The sequence below is a fragment of the Larus michahellis genome, chromosome 8 (genome assembly GCF_964199755.1).
Source record: "Larus michahellis chromosome 8, bLarMic1.1, whole genome shotgun sequence".
NCBI classification, from domain to species: domain Eukaryota; kingdom Metazoa; phylum Chordata; class Aves; order Charadriiformes; family Laridae; genus Larus; species Larus michahellis.
Genome location: NC_133903.1, coordinates 48,837,928 through 48,860,336, shown reverse-complemented (window position 1 = coordinate 48,860,336; position 22,409 = coordinate 48,837,928). Strand labels below are relative to the sequence as shown.

Genomic DNA, 22,409 nt, shown 5'->3' with positions numbered 1-22,409 from the left:
TCAGAATGTCCCTTTCTTGCAACAGAGGATTAACTAAAGGCAAATGCCCCTTCTTTGCGGTAGGACTTTGGGGTTTTTCAATGGTTTGTGGTTTGTTGGTTTTTTTTTTTTTTCATGCTGGGTGAACTGTGAGCCAGGTTAATGGTCCTGGTTTGCTGGGTGGTGTAGCCACAGAGATGGCTGCAGAGTGTGCTTTTTGCCAGTGTGGAGAACGCTGGTTTGGCAAATTGAAGTCTGGACTTATAATTCGAGGGGTCGGGGGTAGGTCAGAAGAGCTATGGCCACAAATTTGGAGAGAGACTTTTTTTGTTTGAGAATTGTCCCGATTATTGTGCTGATTGCCTCAGGTAAGCCACCTTTCAGTTTTCAGTGATACGCTTCTCTATTGTTCATTACTGGGAAGCAGTTTTGAATATTTCTGAAGGAGAAAAGTTGATAATCGGCCTTTTTCTGCTTTACATCTATCTCTGAACCTACATCTGATAGTCATCTTGTCAAAACTGTCAAGAAAAGTAAAAAGCAAACAGCCTTTTTAGCCCAAATAACATATTTTAAGTTTTCCAGTTAAGCTTGAATATTGCATTCTCGGGAGCAGGGAGGGATCTGTAGTGCTTTGGTCAAGCAGAGCTCTTTGGGTTTATTCATTTCCCCCTCCCCAAAATTGGAGAGAGAAACATCAACACCCATTTGGTTTTAGCTTGGCTGAAGTTGCTTATTCATATCTGAAGATAATGTTACTAACCTGACATATTTAGCTGTCCTGTGTCCATTTGGTGAATGTCATTTGCTGTTTATTCCTGCCTCGATAATTCCCTGTGAGAAAACACGAGTAAATTTGAAACTGGGGTTCTCTTCAGATAAATAAGGCTTATTGAGGTACCTCAAATCCTTATACCAGTATCTTGGATCTTAAACATCCAAATGAAATTCTGGTGAGGAGATGTGGGTTTTCCACACATTACATATGGTTGAAGGTCTGCCTGGACTTTCTGTGGGAATGACCTTGCTCAGAACAGTGGTATTTCCTTTCCTGGCTGTAACCCAGAAGCATGGAAGGATGCATGCAGTTAAAATTAACCAAATATTTTGCTGCTTCTTCCAGGGAGGGAGGTGATTTATTTACTTTTTGCAGAGTCCTGATTTCTATTTATGACTCTGTCAGACAAGTCCAGAATGATCTTGGATGATTCACTCAATCCCTTTCTGCTTCTCGGTCTTCTTAGTTGCAAAGTGAGACTAATACTATGCACCTGCCTCCCTGAAGCATCGGAGGATATTTCATTAGTGCCTGTGAAATGCTCCAAGAACCTCAGTGAAAAGCAAACCATAGATATCTGAATTTTAGGGGCTTTGATTTAGCTTTTGAAGTACCGAGTCTTTGGTTCTGGAAAAAAAGAAAGCTGTAGAATTGTAAATGTCCGAATGCAAAATCTCCAGCCCTGATGACAGGTTCTGTGGAATTGTTCATAGTGTGACCTGAACTTCACTCTATTAATGTTGGATACCTAGAAATATACCAAATAACCGTGTCACGCCGTGAAACAGTCTATCTGTTTAATAAGGTATTGCATTCTTGTGACCTCAGGGGAACACAACGCATCAGTAAACCTGTAACTAAAGCGCAGATGTCTGTGAGGGTGGGGAAAACAGAGAGAGCAGGCTGCGGGACGTGATTACAGTCACCAGAATGGTGAGGATGCCCATGCGTTTACGCTTTCTACCTGACTGGGATTTAAAGCAGGATGAATTCCTCTTAAGATAATTTGGACTTTTCTAGATGCATTTAAATTCTTTTTCTCTTTTTTTCCCCCCCCCCCTCCCTTCTCTCCTGCAGAAAAACGTTTCTTCAGATTTTGTTATGTGTAGTTTGTTAGAAAGTGTTATTTTTGCCTCTGGCACTAACATATGTATTTTCTATTTGTGTGACAAACAGGATAGCAGTTTACTTAGGAATTTTTGTTCCACCTGTTGCTCAAGATCCGCAGCTTTACATCTAACTCTTTAGTTGGAATTGTTTTCAGGCATCTACTGTGACACTTGATGATGTTACAAAAAATCTAAAAATTCAGCATGTGAGCTGCATAATTTCAAGTGTCTGTCCAGATATCAGATCTTTCTTTCCTGCGGATTTTTCTATCACCTTGCATTGTGCTAAACAATAATACTAATCCATTCAGTCACCTTGAATATTTTGCTAATCTGTACTTATCCTGTGAAGCTATCTTCAGTATTTAGGTAGGAAATGCAAGCTGAGACCAGGGAAATACAAAGTGATCATGATGTTCTTTTTCTTTTGAAGGAAGCATTTGATGTCATCTCTCTTAAATGCACATGCTTTCCAATTTGGCCTCATGTTGCTGATAATCATGGACTATTTCTGTGCACGGCTTCTGTTTAGGAGCCATTACAAAGCAGTCTCATGAATCTTGCTTTCTTTCCTGTGTGGCAGTAGCGTTAGCATGTTTCTTTCTTTGCTGTGTGTCAATGACATTAGCATATTATTTTTGTATTTAACCTGCTTTGTTGGGATGTTCCACTGAGAATGTTGTGTGGTGTTTTATCCTATGGGTTTTACTATGATGTTATGTATCTCAGTTTGTGTATCTTCCACTCCATTATTATCATATATTCAGAAAACAGATGGAATAAATGGAAGAAGGCACCTCTGTCCTTCATTTGAACAAAACATAGATTTGTATAAGACGTTAGTCAGAAGCAATGTAGGAACATGGCCTAATTTTTAAAAGGATATTTTGGAAAAAAAGTGTTATCTTTCTCCACCTGGATTTTCATCCTCCTTCTCATCATTCCTACCTGTTGCCAAAACTGCTTTCTCAACTTTAAAATCTTTCTGGAATTAAGTGGCTTCTGGATCTTGACAATGCAACATTTTGATGCATGTGTTTGTCACATCCTGATTAGATTGGTATAACTCCTGCTCTCTCAGGTCCCTCTCAAAACTCAATTCATAAACCAGAGTTTCATACAAGATGCTACCACTAGGGTGATGAAACAGAGAAATTCAATCATACCACGCATAGGTTATCCATTTTCCAGAGGCTGATGGGAGAGATTGGATTTTCAGAGCTCTTCTGGGCTGTTTTGTTTTGTTTTTTTCTTTGCTGCTGTTCTTGTCTTCCGGGCTTCAATAAATTTTCTTTTAAAGTGGAGAAAGTCGTTTTCATCTTGTCTTTTCCTGGCCATGAAACTACTCTTTCCATGCACTTCCATTACAGGTGAGCCGCTTAATTTTGTACGCTTCAGTCTCTTTCAAGCACATGCATGGTCAAGGTGACCCATTTCACTACTGTCAAAGTTTGTTTTATTTTATTAATTCCACCCTGTGAGTTTCAGATAGGGATACCGCAATATTCTTGGCAGGCATTCAGGTCAAGCCAACGTAGAGGAATGGTTTGATTTTGAAGGTAGTGAGTTGCTCTTTTCTCTACATGTTTCCATTAAATCCATTTCATGAGCCTTACAGGTAAGTCACCTTGCATTTTTTTGTCAGGAGGCAAGAACAAGAGTCAGCTTCTGAATACTCGCAGGTGGGAGCACTAACTACCAAAATCAAAGAACTTAAATAAGTCCACAGTGGAAGCTGCACCATTCTGATCCTAGTCTTAACTCGAACAAACCAGGTGTCTGGAATGTTGAATAATTTTCTGTCTTGCCTGCCAAATATTGAAGAACTTCTCAGGGCAGAGTGTAGCTGAAGAGACTGATTCCTGAACCCCATTAGGAAGATGATGTCGTTGGGTGAGTTGGGAAAACAAAGACGGGTTCTTTGCCTCATCACATCAGGAGCAGTGGGTTTAGAGGCTTACAGGTGTAGACTGAACTAGTGGTACTTGTTTTTGTTGGTGACGCTTCGAAACAGCCTTACTACGGGAGACACCACAGGTGCTAAAGCCGTGAGCAACAATCTAGAGAGTTAATCATTGCTTTTACTACTGTGGGAAACAGCAAGCTAATGGGCAAATCAGCTGGGAAGATGAACTTTCTTTGTTTGTCCATTTACAGCTCAAATGAATGTCTACAAGAATCTGTAACAGAAGCAAGCCATCTCCCTCATCACTTCATAATCACTACAAGATCACTGCACTGTCCAGCAACTAAATGGTGTAGAAACGGGACCCTATCTCAGATGAACATTTTGAGCTTTAGTCCCATGTCAGCTTGGATATGGGCAGAGGATGAATTTATGAAAAATAAAGGAGAGGAAAATATAAAATTCAAATAGATTTTGCAGGCTCATAAAGAGACTTAGCTCAGTGGGAGTTCTTTAGAAGCTATTTCTGTGGCTCTCTCTAGAAAGTTATTAGGCTGTTCTTATTTTTCCAAAATCTGTCCACCTATTCCAAATTTTAGCCGAGATTTTAAAAGGTCTTCTTTGTTAAGGAGAAAGCAACATTTGAGAGAGCTGGCTTATTTTTGACAATCTGGGGGGTAGCAGTGTATGAAGAGAATTGTTGTTACAGCCCTGGTGAATGAATCAGGCAAGCTTCATCTTTGCTTCTAACTTTCCCAAGGCTTTAAACAGTTTTTGAAATGTTCTCTTCGCTCCAGGCTCCCTAGTTCTCAGTCTCCCTGTGTGTCTAGAGGACACTGTCAATATCCCCCTCCCACCTCTATATTCTGAGGATGAATTCTTTCATGTTTGTTTATGCTAAGCCATGAAAGCTTGAAATTGAAATCTGTTTGCTCCTCCACTTCCCACTCATATATGTTCTCATTCATTGTACGTTTTTGTTATAGGATTTTATCTCAGGGGTGCTGAACTGTGTGAGGCTGCAAATATGCATAAAGAAAAATAAGTCATTCCATGAGCTTGTGAAGTCTGCTGTCCCACAGCTGGGTTCTCTGGTATGAGAAGCAACTGAAACTTTCCCTACATTTGTGACTTTCATAGAATTATAGCAAAAAGAGATTAATGTAGACCTCTGGAGGTCTTCAGTCCAAGTCCCTTCTCAAAGCAGGACTAACTTCAATGTTACATTGGTTTCTTAGGGCTTTTTAAAGTGAAGTTTTGAAAATCTCCATGGATAAAAAGTCATAATGTGGGAGGGTTTTTTCCCATGTGGATTCTCTGTTCCCTAATAAAGATTGACTTCATTATATGATCTTTTCAGTGGAGATGTCCATAGGATCTCCCTGTTTATCTTCTGCCTAGCTGCCTATATTCATAGAACTCACAGGAACTGAAAATCTTCGAAGTTATTGTCAAATTTGATTGAAGTTCTCCAGTTGACCCAAAAGTTACTGAAATGTAACAGAGGCACAAACAGCATGACCTAATCGGCCTTGTTTCCTTTAACTAAAAGGAGACAAATCAAATGGTAAAGTCTTTCCCCTCCGGTGCTGTAGGACAGGATTTAGGGTGTTATGTGCTGTGATCTCTAAATTCCTCTCTGATTTCAGCTGGACATGGTAGAGCTTGACCTTCTTAAAGTAACAGCCTTGGTTGAATGAGTGCAGCATTCTCCTGTGTGGAGTCTGAATCCTGGGACAGGAGGAAGTGACTTCCAGCACCAGGCATATCTGCTGGAATCTCTTTCAAGCAAAAAGCCAGAAACTCACCAAAACCTCCTCTCAAACTTGCTATTTCTCTGATATCTGTACATTGCTGACTGTCTGGTGGGACTGCTGCTCATGGCAGTGCTATGTCATCCGTTTAGAGGTGCACAGGGAGCCAGATGAAGAGAAGAACTGAGGCCTGGCTGAATTTACAAAGGGGCTTTAAGTCCACCCCCCTCCACTAAGCCTGACCTTTTCCCCTTATGCGTATATACACACGTGCATTTAAATGTTCATGTAAAGCTCTTTACCGTTATGTCTTTTTCTACGAAACTGAGTAAAATTTAGTCAGTGGGTTTAAACGTTACATGGGGTACAGGTAGAGAAGGACAGACAGGCAAAACCACGCTTTTGTGCGCGCTCAGTGTGGTTATTCACAACTTTTTTTCTTAAGAAAGCAGACTGAAAAGTAGCACTTCTGTTGCTCTAGAGCAGACGTGCTGAGGAAATGAAACCCTGACAACAACCAGCGTGGAAAAGCAAAAGGTATTGAGCATTGCAGCATGCACAAGCACACGAGCATTTGCACTTTTTAACATGAGACGATCTTGCACTGAATTTCCCTCCAGTACCGTGGCATCTTTCATTTCACAGGTAATGTTCTTAAGAGGACATCTCAACAGAGGATGACATAGGCTGACTCTTGCGCTTGTGGTCCTGACAGTGTCAGGTGTAAAAATTTCTCAGAGGTACTGAGTATAATTTTCCCTATGAAACTTGGCTAAAGTAATATTGGGCTTGTGCTCTGCCTATTCACTTTACTTTTTGAGCGACAGTGGGCGAGGTTGCCAGAGAACCGAAGTAAGGTTGAGCTCTTCTGTTTCAATTTGCTTACATGATTTTAATGTACCTGTGTATCTTACTGCTTTAATATTCATCAGTAATTTCTGACTGATTGAAAAATAATATAGACCATAATGCCAGAGAGATACAGTTAGACTGAAGGGTGCACTCTTCTCTTTTGAGGCTCTCGGCCGTCAGTAGCTAAGTTTGAAAGTGAAGTATGTAAGGGTGAGAAGTGGTGGATAAAGCCAAGTCCAGTGCCATTGGATTTCACATTGGATGATGTCTCAAAGGACTACATGAGAAAATAAGACCAGTTCTGCATGGCAGGCTTAATTCAAGTAACTGGACTGAGAAGAAATCTTTCATTCATGACTATTTAGGCAACACAGCTGCTTTTTTGATTAAGAAAGCTCAATGTATAGGGTGGCATAAGAAGGATGCTAAGATCAGCTTCCACTTCCAGCTTTCCTGGTCTGTTTGTGTAATGGTTACCTGAAGATCTATCTTGGCATAGTGTTTCATCCTCACCTCCTTTCTTCAGCTGTTACGTGTCTTCAGTAATTGTTGCATTCTTCTATGCATCACAGAAAAGGGTATAACAATGAAATTTTCTACTAACTAGTAGACAAAAATGGCTTTTCTGACCATTTTTTCCCCAAAGTGCCTATTTTTGAGGGATAATAACAGAAGAAAAGCAAATGCTCCAAATCCCTGAAGGTTAAAATTTTTCAGATTTAACATTCTCATCAGGATTCTCAAACTAATCTCTCATTGTACCATTACTCATTGCAATGAGATGTTTCAGTGCTCCGGAATCAAAATGTGTAGTTTCAGCTTGGCTTGGTATCAAATCGCATTCTGCTGGTGCGTTGCAGTGATTGATAGAAGCTACAGTTTGAGAGCTTTACATTCCCAGTCTTCTGCATCGGACAAGCATCCGTATCAGACGACTGACCCATATCTCATGTGATGGCACCAAATCCCCTCGTACATTGTTTTGACTTAGTAAGAGGAGATGTCATGGAGCATTATGGGAAATATATCTTCACCAGGTAGCTTGCCTTCTTAAGGCGTACGGCATGCTTAACTGATGGGATAGGTGGAAAATATAAAGCCTAGATGATCTGAGGAAGAAATTGTTAATGGAACAGAGACCACCATGCTGTCAAATAGTTCCTCCTTCTCTGTGTTGTTTGGGCTGAGGCAATACCACACAGAGAAGCTCAGATGGTAAAACTCTGCCCCTTAAATTAACAAGTGATTGGAAAAGATCTGAGCCTGATTTACCTCCCTTTGAAAGCATCTGGGCTTTTCGCTGATTGCAATCAGAGACAGATCAGGGCTTTATAGCTTGCCTGCCATCTTCTGAAATGTTATGTGACAAACAAGACACTGGTATTATTTCTGTTATGAAATGTTTGTTATTTTATCATAGCAGTCATTATGGGAAGAACATTTGCATCATGCTTAGAGTTTCTAGTGGACTTTACAACGATGAAATGGTCTGGTTTTTTGGTCTGTGTATTTTCCTTGGGTTTTGTGGTTTTTTTTAACTGACTTGGCCCCATTGTCCCTTTGTTAATGCGGACTAGTTAGCTGGCAGGTACTAAAACAGTCTAATAGAATAAGGTTAATCTTCTGTCTTTAATTAGACAGCAATATGTAACGCACCCAGTGGGGCAGATGACCTTGAAAATTAAAGTGAGAAGAGAGACACATTTGAGAGGGAAAAATCTTTAGTTACAGGGGGCTCGGGGTAGAAGGAACAGGAGGAAATGTTCACTGACATAACAAAATCACCTCACACGATCCCCCTTCTCCACTCAAAGCCTCGGACATTTTCTTTCATTAAATGGGCTGGGATATCTTACTGATCCTACAGGCATTTCAGAAGTGCCTGTTAAGTGTGAAGTAGTGCAATCTTGTTGGAAGCGAACCTCACCAAAACTCAGGGTGTGTCAGAAAAACTTTCTGCGATTCCATAAATCACTTAATCTCCACCTGGGGAGCCTAATATATCCCCAGCACTGTATTTCCTCTCAAGACACAATGGAAGGTCGATAATATAACTATATATAGTTATTAACTATAATAATAACTGAGGCATTGCAATTTTTCCCTAGGTTGCAGAAGAGGCTTTAACAGTTTCATGTTGTCACCCTACGTGAACCACTGGGTCATTTTCCCCTCTCCTGTAATATTACGAGACCCGGGGTTTTGTTCAGGACTTCCCATACAATTGTAAATTTTTCACTTAGTAGTGGTAAAGGGACTTTGTGTTGGAGTGCCTGGATAACGGACATACCTCTGACTCCAACTTTTGATGAAAATTACACATGCTAACTACTGAAGCGGGGGTAGGGTGCTCAAAGGCAATGTATATGGGTTCAGTAACGCGGTGCAGAGACGTTAAAAGAGGCCTGCTCTCCCACCAACCCAAAATAGACGGGCACTTATGTATCCAACCAAGTCATCCGCGAGCTGACATGGCAAGACTGTGCAGGAATACAATCAATATTCTGGCTGTGCATGGGAGTGAGAAGTACCTCAGTGCGTTAGAGCCTGTTAGCAAACGTAGTTATAAAAGGAAGGCAGCAGTCGTGCTCTCTGCTGCTGGGCAGTTAAGCCTTGCTAGTTATCATTCAGCCAGCAGTTTGCTGGCCCTGTGTTGCTTTTCTGTTTGCCGTCTTATCAGCATAGCACGCGCTTTCTTGACAGTTGTGGTATCGAGTCAAACCCTCGCTTCAGGATATCAAAGAGGAAAAGGTCTTTGTGATGATGGAGATGGATGGCCTCTGGCTGAGTTTTGGCAATGACCTACTGAGAATGTGCGTGCAGCATCACTGCCTTTGCGTAAGTGATGTTCTGGATGCAAATAATCTGGTAGCCTGTAATGTAGTGGGGTAATCATTTCATCCTATTCAAGAGAGGAAGCCAAGACCAGGTACAATGCTAATACCACCATGTATTAGAGCAGGTGCTCAGACACAGTTGAAAGCAGCAGTATCAGGATCCAAAGCCAAGCAAAATGGCTGAATTAAGGTAGAACTGAAGAATACTCCAAACCCATTAATGATCCAATAAGGTTTTACCATTTTATGGTAACCTTCAACTGTCCTAATTCCACAAACTTGGGTGTTTCTAACGTTCTACCCACTCACATTGCCATTTTGGGATCAGATTTGGAGAAGCCTTGAGTACAGTCAGCTTCAGCTCAAGAGTAAGTCAGATGCCGAACGTGTAACCTGCTATATAAATTTAAGTTCTGTTAAACAAAAATCCTGTCCTTGGCCTCTCAGATACGGTGGCCCAAATTAGCGGGTGTCTCTTATGTAAGTCACTTTTTGTCCCAATTGCTCTTTTATGAATTGGGGACAATGTGGTCCCCTCTTGTACCAGTGCTGTTGGGAAAATTAGTCCATCAGTGTTAATAAAGCAGTTGTCTCCTGCAGTGCTAAGCACTTTAGAAAAGCCATGAAGAACTGAATAGCTCTGTCCTCGGAGCAGGCTTTGAGTAGCGAGCAGTAAGCAGGAGCCTAGAGCTGCGTATTGAACATTAAGGAAAAGCCAAAATATTGAATAATCCGCTCATTAATGAACAGCGTTGATCCTGCGCACAGAAGAAAGCCAGAGCCCTGTGGAAAAACACCCTGTGCTCCTGTAGTTAAAGGCTGTCTCATAATAATGACAGACACGGGGCTGAATGGAGGTTTTACGTATCTGTGCGGCTGTGGCATATCCAAACTTTTAAGAGCTCAACTTTGTGACATTATGGTTGGCTCCTTTGACTCCAGCTTTCTGTGTGTAATAGGCTTGATAGTAAAAGCTGAACCATCTTTTTGGCGTGTTCGTATAACGCTGATCTACAGGGAGCATGCCGCTCCTTTCCTCTTGCCTGAAGGTAAGTAGGTTAAGCAAGACTGCCAAGCATCATCTGCCAAGAAGTATGTGAAATATATGTTGTAATTCAGGGAAATGTCATTCTACGGCAGCTGGAGTGTTCGCTAATAATTGTGAGGTGTGTGGTGTATCAGATTAGTTGCATAGTCTGAGGAGGGGCAGAAGTGGGAACAAAAGCAAAATTCAAGATGAGCTGTTTCTTCGGAAACACTTACGTGTATATTAGCTGTTTTCTGTGAACCACTGTGACAAGTTTACCTTATCTTCACCCAAACTGCCAAAGGGGACTAAAGCCAGGAATGTAGAATGACAAAGAAATAAAAATAGTTTAAAGAAGGTTTGCCTGTCTAAAGGGAAAGGTTTGTAAGGAGGCAGGATTAGGGCATTGTGTGGAAGTGTCAGGCAGACAGGGCAGGAGGGCCTAGAGGAGCTTGACCTGTTGACGGCACTCACAGAGGTGGGAGTCCAGTAAATTGAGCACGTGTGAAGTTAAAAATCCCTTTCTCAGTGGGTTACAGCTTGTGATCCATGAGTTGCAGGTGGGTTTTGGACTACATCAGAAAAGAAAACTCATATAATACTGCATTATGGTCTATGTATGTGAAATTTCTGAAGGGTCAATGACTGCAGTGGAAATTTTTTGGGATCCAAAAGTTGGAAAAAAAACCCACTGTCTGCTGTGTTCCTCTCATTAAGTCAATGATATGTTTGGTTTTGAAAAGGCCAAACAATGAATCAGGCTTTAAAATGGAAGAACTGTAGGTGTTCTCAGTGACTTGGTTAAAGCATCTGGGTGCGCAAGATTGATGTGCCGGTGTGACTCAGCGTGCAGCTGGGAGTGGGAGTCCTGGGAACACCTTCCAGGGGCAGGACAGACAAGACCTGCTCCTGCAGAGCGGTGATTTGGCGAGATCCGTGCGTGGGGCCAGACGTGCTTCCTATGGGAGAACTTTGCTAAACTGTCACTTGCCTCCCAGGGGATGTGTGGCAAACCCTGCCCCTTGAAAAACTGAAAACTGGACTGGGCACTGTGCAGGAAAATATGGAGGCGGGGGATGAGTCCTGTGCTAGCCACAGGGATGAGCTACGGTAGTGATAGGATCTTACCGTCTTACATCCCAGGCACACTCACAGGGTGTGATTCGTCTTACTGCACGATGAGTTTTTATTTCCAGCATTCTGCTTCATGCCCAGGAATCCTTCTGGCACTACTGAGGACCCGGGGTGTGTAAAGAGAGTTAAATACTAGAATTGAGATATATCCTACAGATCAGAGAAGGGAGTCTGCCCGTGTCAGGTTGGGGATGTGTGTTCTCCTTGGTGCGTGTGCCTGTAACACCTATTACCAGCTCCGAGAAATGCAGGTATTCATCAGAAGGAGAAAATATCCCTTTGTGTTTATTCTTATTTAACATTGTTTACACAGAAAATGGAGAAACACATCTTTAACCGTCATGTACTATTTAAAATTATGTCAGTACACCATGCAGGGCTCATTCTGTAAACATCTACTCCACCATGTGGTCTCTGGGAGCTAATGCTGTTCTGCTCTGTATGGCCACTTGTGTTCTGCCTGGAGCACACTGCAGTGGTTATGTTAAATAGCCTTTGTGAAGGTTTCCAGAGCTCTAAATTAAAAATGCAGAAAGCTGGGGACCGGGGGGAGTGGGGAGGGGGGATTCTCTGTAGCTGGAGTGTTAGGATGTCTTGCTACCTAATTGCCTTAGAACATGTGGGCTTGAATGAATCCTCTTTAATGAATAATAGGCAAATGCATAAATCGCAAATCCCAAGCACCCAAACGGTGAAATTCACACTAATGAAGACTCTGACTTCAACGGCAGGTGTAGAGTTGATTTGTAAAATGTCGTGAATATATCAGGTTTAAAATGATATATTTATTAAAAGAAGCAAGTCTTCCATGTGTTCCCCTTGTATTCGCTCTCTCATCCTACACACCTACTCTTCTTGCACGATATTGCAGGCTGCGGTCTCCCAGCAGTTTCTTGCTATAACTCTTGCTGCGAAGAAGTGCAACAATAGAGACCAATTACCCTCTGTCTCCACTCTTATTGCAATAAGCCTGAGGGAAAAAAAAAAAGCGAGTGCACCCCTTCCCCCCACTACCTTTTCAATTTCAAATCCTAACCCTGTTGGTATTGCCATTTGTGGATTTGAACTCCCTGGCTTTGTGCGCGGCATTATCTGGAGATTCACCTGGTACTGATCCAATGAACCAACGCAACCTTACAAAGCTGAAGGGAAGAGTGTAGAGTTCTCTTTGTAATAAATCATATGCCATGAAAAAGGATTTCTTTAACTCCTTTCCTCCATTATTCTCCATATCTCACCTTGTGGAAATGGGTCTGTTAGTGAGAGACTTAGACTCACATAGTAGGGAAAACGAACAGGGGAGGGAGAACTGAAATGAAAGGAAGGCAGAGTTCCTGGAGGTTTCCGTAACTTGGGGACTCCAGAAAGAAGAGGCACAACCTGCAAGAATAGGAAGCAGCCCTAAAAATAAACCCAGCATAGGGTATGGTACTAAACCTTCCTCAGTACTAGAAATGGACAAGGATGTTTTCATTAAAGCAGCTGCATAAGACATCATTGAAAACAGCGGTGAGTTAAGCCCCCAGAGTCAAGGAGGTTCTGTCCAGATAATTGCCCAGCAAGCTGAACGCTGGTCTGAACATCTTTGGTTTTACAGAGTTGAGCTGGTAACCTCTTGAGATCTGGCTGTCTCCCAAGTAGGGAGGGATGAATGCTGCAAAATGTTTCAGTTTCCATTGCAATTTTGAAACTCATTTGCTTTGACTGAATTTGCACTGTGTTTATGTAAATTTATAAACACTCTAATAAATTTATCTACTTATAGAAAACAGAAATTTTAGAAAAAGGCTGGAGAACGTTTGTGAAATGCAAATTCTAATTCAACAAGTATAATCGCAGAACCTGATTTAAACGTACATTCAGTCACAATGCAGAAACATAGTATGTGGTCTGTATATCTAGCAAACCCTAAAAAGCATAATCCAAAATTCAAACAGTTGTTAAGAGCTAAAATATTTTAAATTACATACATGTCGGTTTTTGTGGCAGCAATGACTATGTGACACACAACCCAGGTTGTCACAATATGAATGATGACCACAACCAGGTAATAGTAGTTTGCTACTTTGCTTGTTATAGAAAGCTCACCTACTTCTGATTATATGTTTTTTTCTAACCTATAAGAGTCTGTGCCAGCACGTCATTCTTATCTGGCTCCGTGTCGATATTACCTGGCACGTTTAAAAAAGCATTCATGGGCATGGCCGTTAGACCTCATGGCATGGGCCGTTCTCCAGTGGCCTTACTCTGGAAACATTCACCTGCTCCAGCTCTCGCTAATTTTGAAGCTGCTTTTGTCTTCCCTTGCACCTCTTGGAGTCTGTAATGTCTCCTGTTTTGCCCTCCTCCATATTCCCTTTCAAAGACCATTCTTAAACAGTCCTTTGATATAATTTAGGGGGTTTTCTCCTTTTTTAATTTTGTGCTGAACACATTAGTTTATTTACTGCACAAAATAAAGCTAATCTATATAGGACAGATTTGGAGGCCCTTCCTAAATCTGGGGAACATTTATAGTCACATGAGGAACCCTACTGGAGCTAATGACAACACTTGCACTCTGAGTAAGAGAGCTGGTCTCAAATATTGAAAGATCCTGTATTATATTGGAACACGGTTGTTTCCCATTGTAGAGCTGCTGTTTCCAGAGTACGCGTATATTTCTACTTTGCCTACCCAGTGCCTGAAGCAGCAGGTAAACAGTTAAGCAATGGAAGCAGCAAGCAATGTGTACTAGAAATGAGCTGGTTTAAGATCGGTAGGGGGAATTAAAAAGCAGTGCAAGATGCAATTTTTAAGTTATCCTGTTCAAGTTCTTGGATTGGAAGTATTAGCCACAAAGGAGATCCCATCATCTGGGAGCAAGAGAATATAATGAATGCAGGATCTGTAATAGGCATGTGGGGGACTCTTACCGTATGTTTTGGTCATGTCCTGATATACGTGAGCTTTGGGAGACAGTTCTACATGTAATAGAGTCAATAATCAAATCTGAAGTACCAAGGAACACAACTTGATGCTTCCTTAGAGAGACCACAAGTTTGCAACAGATGAAAAAAGAGAGAATGTGGTAGATACAAATTTGTCTTTAGGCAAAAAGGAAAGAAAAAAGACTTAAAAATGGGGGGGGGGGGGAGAAAATTTTACACTGTTCCCAGACTGGAAAGAAACAGTAATGCCTACATCAGAAATTCAATTAATTGTTGTTACATTGATAAAGATGTGATATACCACATCAAAGACTAGCAAAATGATATTTGTAAATTAATTTGGGTTCCTATTAAATGGAGCTCAGAGGACCTTCCCAAATGAATAACTTGTTTGTCAAGTATTGCTTCCTTCTGTTTATAAAGTCTTCTCAAGAAAAGACAACTATTTTCGACTGCTCTTGTTGCTTGAAATGCATTAGGAGATTCATCACTAACCAGACATTCATGGCAAATTCAAATATTGCAAATTGCAATGCCTTAGTATCTTACAGGAATTAGATATTGCTTACTTCTGTTCCCTATAGGGACGGCTTATATAAAGTTATGTAAAAAGTCCCAAACCCCAAATTTAATATTGACAATCCACGTTTGAATTTAAAAGTTGCTTTTGGTGCTCTGTATCTTGGCCACTTCAATATGCTTTGGAGATGAACATAATGGAATCAAAATATACTTGTTTTCTGTAGTGTTATTAGTTTCAAATATTCTTAAAACAAAATGCAAATGGGACACATTAACCACATAAGGGGATATGATTTCAGGTTCTGATCTCTCAAGAAAGTTATCCTGTAGAGTGAGCATGCTGTTTTCTTGCGAACTGTGCCAAAATACAGAAAAACTCATGATGATCACCACAGTTTCTGGGTTTGTTAAATGAAAAACTCATTCCTGAGATTCTGCACTTATACCAGTTTTATCCCAGTGTAATTCCACCTACGTCTCTGGAAGTACTTCTGGTTTTATATTAATGTCTGTGAGTTCAAAAGAAGATAGGATTTAGTAGAACTGAGTGGAGAGAGTTTGCGTGAAGAAAAAAAAAAAAAAGCTGGGAGAGAAATCCTATATAATATGTTTTACTTTATAGTGGGATGGAGACAACTTTCAGAGTTGTCTGTGGAATTGTGGCTGTTGGGCTGTCCAGAGAAGAAATCTATCTGTTCTCTAGACAAGCAGACAAGTGACCATCAAGACAAGGATGGTCATCTTCCCCACAGCGAGCCATCCGGCTCGTCTGTACACCAAATCAGCAGTGATGGAGTCGCAGAGCTGGCAGTCGGGTGTTTGAACTCCCAGACAGCCTGATGGTTGGGTTGTCAGGGAGCCAAGCTCCTGCCTGCTTAGCTTCCCGTAAGAATTCCCATAAGAGAAATATCCTGTTAACTTTGTGGTTTTTGGTTCATAGGAAAATATTCATTCATCGTTTTTGGAAATTAATTTAATCATCTGGTTTCATCCCCTCACTTTTCTTAGCATTCCACCTCTGGGTCTTATTTTCTATTTGGGTTTGACGTATGCAATCATTTGTTTCAGCTGTTAGAGAAGTGAGGCATTTTCCTTTCTTTTTGCCAATTAAACTTATGGGTTTTGGTCATCAGATTCTTAGAATCTTTGTCAAAGGAGAGCGCTACTGGAGTAAATCTCTATTGTTTGCATAGGTGTGTTTAAAAGATTAAGGCTGAACAGACATTCTCATAATAGACCAGGGATCAATGAAAGCTCTTCTTTTCTCAAGAAGCTTTAAGGCTTAGCAGTGTGGTTAATTTTTTTTTTTTTTTTGGTTTTTTGTTTTAAATATAGAGGAAGTTGCATCTCTACCTGGGCTTTTATTATTTGTGGGGTCATTCATAGAATTCCTGGGCAAGATCTACCCAAAGTCCACTGGTCCCAACCTCAGCTTGAGACAATGGAAGAGACTTTTCTTCCTGCTGGTGAAAGTGGCCACAGATTGCGTAGGTGATCTCTGCAGTAGGCAAGGGACACGATTTCCCCCTCCCGTTTGTACCACTTCTAGCTTTTTTAATTTCTTCTGTGTTCGCTCCAACAGCAGCCAATTAAGTTTCAATGGGACTGCCCAAAGAATGGGATATTACTCCGTGGGACTGGGAGCAGCAGAATTAAACTCAAGCCAGTGTACTGAGAGCGATATGAGTCAGGGCAGGAAGGAGAAGCCAAGGTGGCATACATGCTTCAAGGCCCACAAGATCTGATGGCCAATAAGCGTTTTAGCTTAGTGTCTTGGTTGGCTAACTTTTGTGTAGGCAATTGCGGGAGGGGAAGAGACTGAGGCCCTGGGTTAGTGGAACAATTACATTCATGCTTTAAATCCCTTAAGCACATACTTAATGGCCATTGATTTCAATGCTCTTAACAGCTTTGCTGAGTCAAGGCCTGACGGAGGGCAAAGTAAAGGCCTGGTGATGCCGTTTATGTATCACCCTCATAGCTATAGACCCCCCGGCTAGAGATGGAAGAGAAGGAAACCTTGAAGGCCAAACAGGGTCTTTCAGTGCCAGCGTGGCAAGCTGGCAAAAGGCAAAGGATAGAGCGTGAGCATATGTGTTGTGGAGGGGAAGAAGGCTGAATGACCAAAGCTCAGTTGACACTCTGCTCTTCACGCGATTTCTAAAAGTGGCTATTGCTGCAGGCTTTCCTCATCCTTGGGGGAGCATTTGCTTTGGTTTATTTTCCATGAGAATAACTTGTTTAAATACATCAGCTGAAGAATATAGCTCTAATTCTGCAGCTGAAGCCAGAAGAGGCTGCAGCCCATATATGTCCCTTGTGTGTCTCTTTTTTTTGTGTGTGTGTGTGTGCAGGTGCTCCCTGATGGGGTTTGATTTAAACCGGCACTGGGCAAATCCATCTCCCTGGGCTCATCCCACACTGCACGGAGTGAAACAGCTCATCATTGAGATGTACAACAATCCGGTGAGTGGGGAAAGGTGATGCCGGAACAGCCGCTTGCTGAGGTACCAGCTTCTCTCCTGCTGCAGGGTTGTGCAAGATGCCAGTAACTCCGATGTGTCTTAATCTAGTGTCAAACCAAAATAAGAGAGAAGTAAGCAAACACCACCACCCCCCACAGCATGAAATCAGGGAACATTTGTGTCTTTTGTCACAGGAAGCATCAGAGCGGAGAGAGGAAGTGAAACGAAGCTCAGCTCGGATTAAATATGGACTAATTCTGAAAGCAGGGCCTAAATTCAATCGAGCTGCTCTCGTGATGTCCTGAGCTGGATTCAAAACAGCAGGCCCCCCAAATTGAATTACTGAATGGCATTGATGTTTAATCCAGAGCTCCGGCAGGGGTTGCTATGTAGCGTGCAGAGCAGGAGGGGGATAATATTTGCAAATATTATATAAACACTCACGCACACACTCATGCTCACTCAGAGAAGCAGAGGTGTTCTTGAAGGTGAAATCTTAGCTAATCAGAGGAGATGGATTGCAGAGAATATGGAGAAGAGGAGTGGGAGGGAGGCAGACAGCTATTGAATGTTTGACATCAAAGCGCAGAAGGATTATTGAACGTGGCACCTAAGAAAAACTGCTGAACAAAGATGGAGATGGGGAGGAAAAAATCACTGCCAAAAAAATAAGAGGAGATTTTTATAGGTGATTTTTTTCTTTATGGAATTCCTGGTATTTGTCCTTTCTTTTTTGCTTCCCGTTATGGAGGTGACATTTGTATCTTTAATTCCATGTTTAGCTTCAGGGCAGGTCAGTGACGAGTGGCGTTCCCCAGGGGTCAGTACTGGGTCCAGTCCTCTTCAATATATTCATCAATGACCTGGATGGAGGGGATAGAGTGCACCCTCAGCAAGTTTGCCGATGACACAAAGCTGGGGGGGGTGGCTGACACACCGGAAGGCTGTGCCGCCGTACAGAGAGACCTGGACAGGCTGGAGAGTTGGGCAGAGAGGAACTTTATGAAATTCAACAAGGGCAAGTGTAGGGTGCTGCACCTGGGGAGGAATAACCCCATGCACCAGGACAGGTTAGGGGCTGACCTGCTGAGGAACGGCTTGGTGTAAAGAAACCTGGGAGTCCTGGTGGACAACAGGATGACCATGAGCCAGCAATGTGCCCTTGTGGCCAAGAAGGCCAATGGCATCCTGGGGTACATCAAAAAGAGTGTGGCCAGCAGGTCGAGGGAGGTCATCCTCCCCCTCTACTCTGCCCTGGTGAGGCCGCACCTGGAGTGCTGTGTCCAGTTCTAGGCTCCCCGGTTCAAGAGGGACAGGGAACTGCTGGAGAGGGTGCAGCAGAGAGACACCAAGATGATTAGGGGACTGGAACACCTCTCTGATGAAGAAAGGCTGAGGGATTTGGGTCTCTTCAGTCTGGAAAAAGGACGGCTGAGGGGGGACCTTATCAACACTTATAAATACTTAAAGGGTGGGTGTCAGGAGGATGGGGCCAGGCTCTTTTCAGTGGTGCCCGGCAACAGGACAAGAGGTAATGGGCACAGACTTGAGCATAGGAAGCTCCACCTAAACGTGAGGAGGAACTTCTTTACTTTGAGGGTGGCAGAGCCCTGGCACAGGCTGCCCAGAGAGGTGGTGGAGTCTCCGTCTCTGGAGACATTCCAAACCCGCCTGGACGCGTTCCTGTGCAACCTGCTCTGGGTGACCCTGCTCTGGCAGGGGGTTGGACTAGATGATCTCCAGAGGTCCCTTCCAACTCTATGAATCTATGAAGTTTTGCTGATTCATTTTTTTAATTTATTTTTTATTTCTGTTATTGTGAAAAAGGACCTGGTTTGCCTTGCTAATAAAGAAAGAGGATTCTTACCCCTGGCTACATCATGTGTAGCATAAGAGCTCCTTTAATATAACTCCTGGTGCTCCTAATACACCTTAACTGAACTTTTCCTCTTACAGCTAGTAGTAATACCTGTACAGAAGGGATTTTAGGTACAAGGAAGGTAGGTTAATAGATAAGGTTCTTGCATATGGAGTGGAATCCAATAACATGGAAAATATTTTCTTAGACTGCTAATTTTTTGGCACAGAATTTGTCTTTCTATCCTGTTTGTGCAGCACCTGGCATTATGCCTGTGACCAAGGCTCCTAAGTCCTGCTGCATTAGAGTGACGAAGGTGGAAAGTAAAGAAAGGCGCTTTACAGCCAGCCTGATCTTTCCTCTGTCTCCTATCCCAAATAGCAAGACAATTTTCCTTGTAGATGATGGAGAGAGCATGGAGGCTTCTTTGTTTGAGAAGAAAGGTTTTTTTTCCAAGAATAAAGAGGTCCTTAAACATTACAAGAAGGTTGCGTGTAGGGAAATGCTTCTAGCTAGTAAAGCAACAAATCCTGACATTATTAAAAGTCACTGTCATTAAAAATATAGCCATTCTTGGGGGGGTGGGGGAATTCTTCTCATCTTTGTCCCATTCCTGGGAAGCTTTGAAAACTCTGGTAGTTTCCAGCTGCCCTATGTGTGAAGAATTAATTTATTTGCTGTGGTGGCTAAAATGAAAAATCAAAAGAAATGTTTGGTCAGAATTGGTCCGAAATGGAAATCTTTTTTTTTTTTTTTTCCTCCACCTCTCCCCAGTGATCAACCTGAGATGAACCAGTTCCAGTTCATTTCCTTCTGAGGGAAAGAAAAAGGGCCTTTCAAATACAAGCGTAACATTTCATTTTCAGGGTTATTTAATTTTTTTAAAAATACTATTTAGGAACCTTTTTTTTTTTTTTTATATTAAACTACCAGCAAAGTTCAGGTGGCTCTTCAGAGTTTCATTTCTCAGTGAATTAGCTACTCACCAAAAAACCTTCTTGTCTAGTTTTATCATCCCCTAGTCAATACCAGCCTTTCTGACAGTTTTAGAGACCCTCAGCGATACAGTGCAGTATAAAGGATTATTGTTTTTTTCAGGCAATACCAGATTCTTTGTCCCTCTGATCCGATCCAAGTAATATTTGTACGAACAGACCATATCCAAAGTGCTGGGACAAAAGGGGAAAACATGCCAGCTGCCTCAGAGACAGGGCATGGGATTGTATGCGTGCCTCCTGCTTTAGCAATGACTGGGTTTATTACGATAAAAAAAAATAGAAAAATAAGATAAAATATTAAGAGATTTAAAAAATCCCCCCCTCCCCTCCTGACGGAGTGCTAGAATGAAAACCTGCTTTGAATCACTTCAGGCTGCTAAAGGTTTTAAAGACTGTCCGGGTGCAGAGTGTAACTTTTGGATGAGTAGCACGTGATAGATGGTTGGCTGCAGGCATACGTGAACCAGTTGCAGGGGGGCTGCTGTCAAACTGCGACAGATCGGGCATCAGGCATTTGAACACGTCTGTCCTGCCGCCCTCTCCTCACCTGAAGTCTCCCCACGCTGGGGGATACGAAATGAAATAAAATGCAACGTAAGGTTCCCCGCAAAATAACGTAATAAAAAAATAATCTTCCTCCTTCCCATTCTAGACAAGATCTGCCGTGAGGAGCTGCCCACAAGAGATTGGATTGTTTAAAGCGGAGGAAGTTCAGCTTCATGTTGCTATTGTGGAATGGCTCAGTGCAGGCCTTTTAGATGTATTCATTCCCTTAAATCATTTAAGGAAAATTAGCTGCCGTAAGAGCATAAAACCACATTTTAAATATTGCTGGATGGGAGAATTTTTCTTGTGCTGCTGCAGTGTGGAAGATAAGCTGTTTCCTTTGAAAAAAAAGTTCATTCTGGAGGGGGGAGGATGACTGACACAGAAATAAGTGAAGTGGGTATGAGGCGCACACACACAATGCCATAGCTACAGTGATTCCAGCGCTGAGTGGTCCAAGGCTAAGTGTTTACTGTAGCTACTGTATAAAAATAAACCAAAGCACCTGTGGTTCTCTATTCTCCTGGGTTTTACAAAGTGTGCTTATTTTTAAAGTGTTTCAAATTCCATAACGACTGTATCATCTTTAGGAGGGAGTGGGTGGGTCAAGAAATCCGAGAACGATAGGAAGCTTTTGATCTCCGTGTCACTGCTTTTGAAACAGTCACTCACGACGGTAAGTCGCTGTCATTGTCCTGGCCTGTGTGAAGTGAGGGGTTATTCTCAGCTGTTTCTAGTGGTGTCGGTCTTGCAGATAAGCCCGAAGTGACAGACTTGCTCTTCTAGATTATGTGTTGTTGGCTGAGGATATTTCTGTTCTTAAGTACCTTTCCCTGCCCATTTGCCAGACATCACCACCTTCCCACCTCTCCACCAGACAATGTGTGTAGACGGTTCCCCTGTCCATGCTGGAGCAGGTTAGAGGAATTAGCTCAGAAAATGAATGCATTGTTCAAACCAGCTCAACTGACTTTTGTCTGAAGTACATCAAAGGATGTTCGTATGAGCTGTTCCAACAGCTGAACTGTGGGGCCAATAAGTTCTGTTTGGGCATGATAACGCGCTTCATGTGGAGAGCTGTTTGGAGAATGAATGTCTAGGTAAGGAGTCTAATAAAGCATATATGCACAGCTAGATTTAAACACGTGAACAATCTGATTGAATTCAGCAGTGTTCCTTGTGTGCTTGCAGTTAAGCAGGTGCTTAAGCATGTTTTGGACTGGGGATCAAGTGCTCAGCACTGGCAAGCTCAGAATACGGATGCTCTGTGGAGATCAAACAGTCCTTATCTGTGGGATAACACGAAGCCCCAGAGACAGAGAGAGCAGTAGAACGGCTTGATTGTGAACAGGTTTTATGTGGCCATCCAGCATTTTTCCCGACAAGAAAATGCACTCTTTAAAACAGGTTTAATGAGTGAACTTATGTAGCGTGTTCAGCGTCAGCTCAGTCCCCTTGAGTATGTGCATTGTGATATGGTCTTTAATCATAGGGGCTCACGTTATTCTCTCAGCTAGACCCCTGCTTCACTGAGTTCTCCAAATGGAAAACTTTCACATAATAAGCAGCTATTCAGTGTTTTGTTTTAGCTTCAGTGTTCATTGTGCAGCCCTGTCCTGTATTTACTGTGCGCTATTCAGATCCTGCTCTGAGGACGGAATTGTTAATGTCCTCGTGGGCTTTTTTGTTTTCCTCATTGCTATACCCTGGGAGC

At 42.2% G+C, this 22,409-nt stretch overlaps 1 protein-coding gene across 3 annotated transcripts in view; it reads left to right on the top strand.

The window, feature by feature from the left end:
• The window catches only part of LOC141747155 (BEN domain-containing protein 5), a 969,363-nt gene that overhangs the window by 787,977 nt on the left and 158,977 nt on the right, over positions 1-22,409 (top strand). For all 3 annotated transcript variants that reach the window (XM_074596964.1, XM_074596965.1, XM_074596963.1), the window contains one exon: positions 17,183-17,294. In XM_074596964.1, coding sequence (XP_074453065.1) covers positions 17,183-17,294 — 112 coding nt within the window. The remainder of the gene's footprint in view (positions 1-17,182; positions 17,295-22,409) is intronic.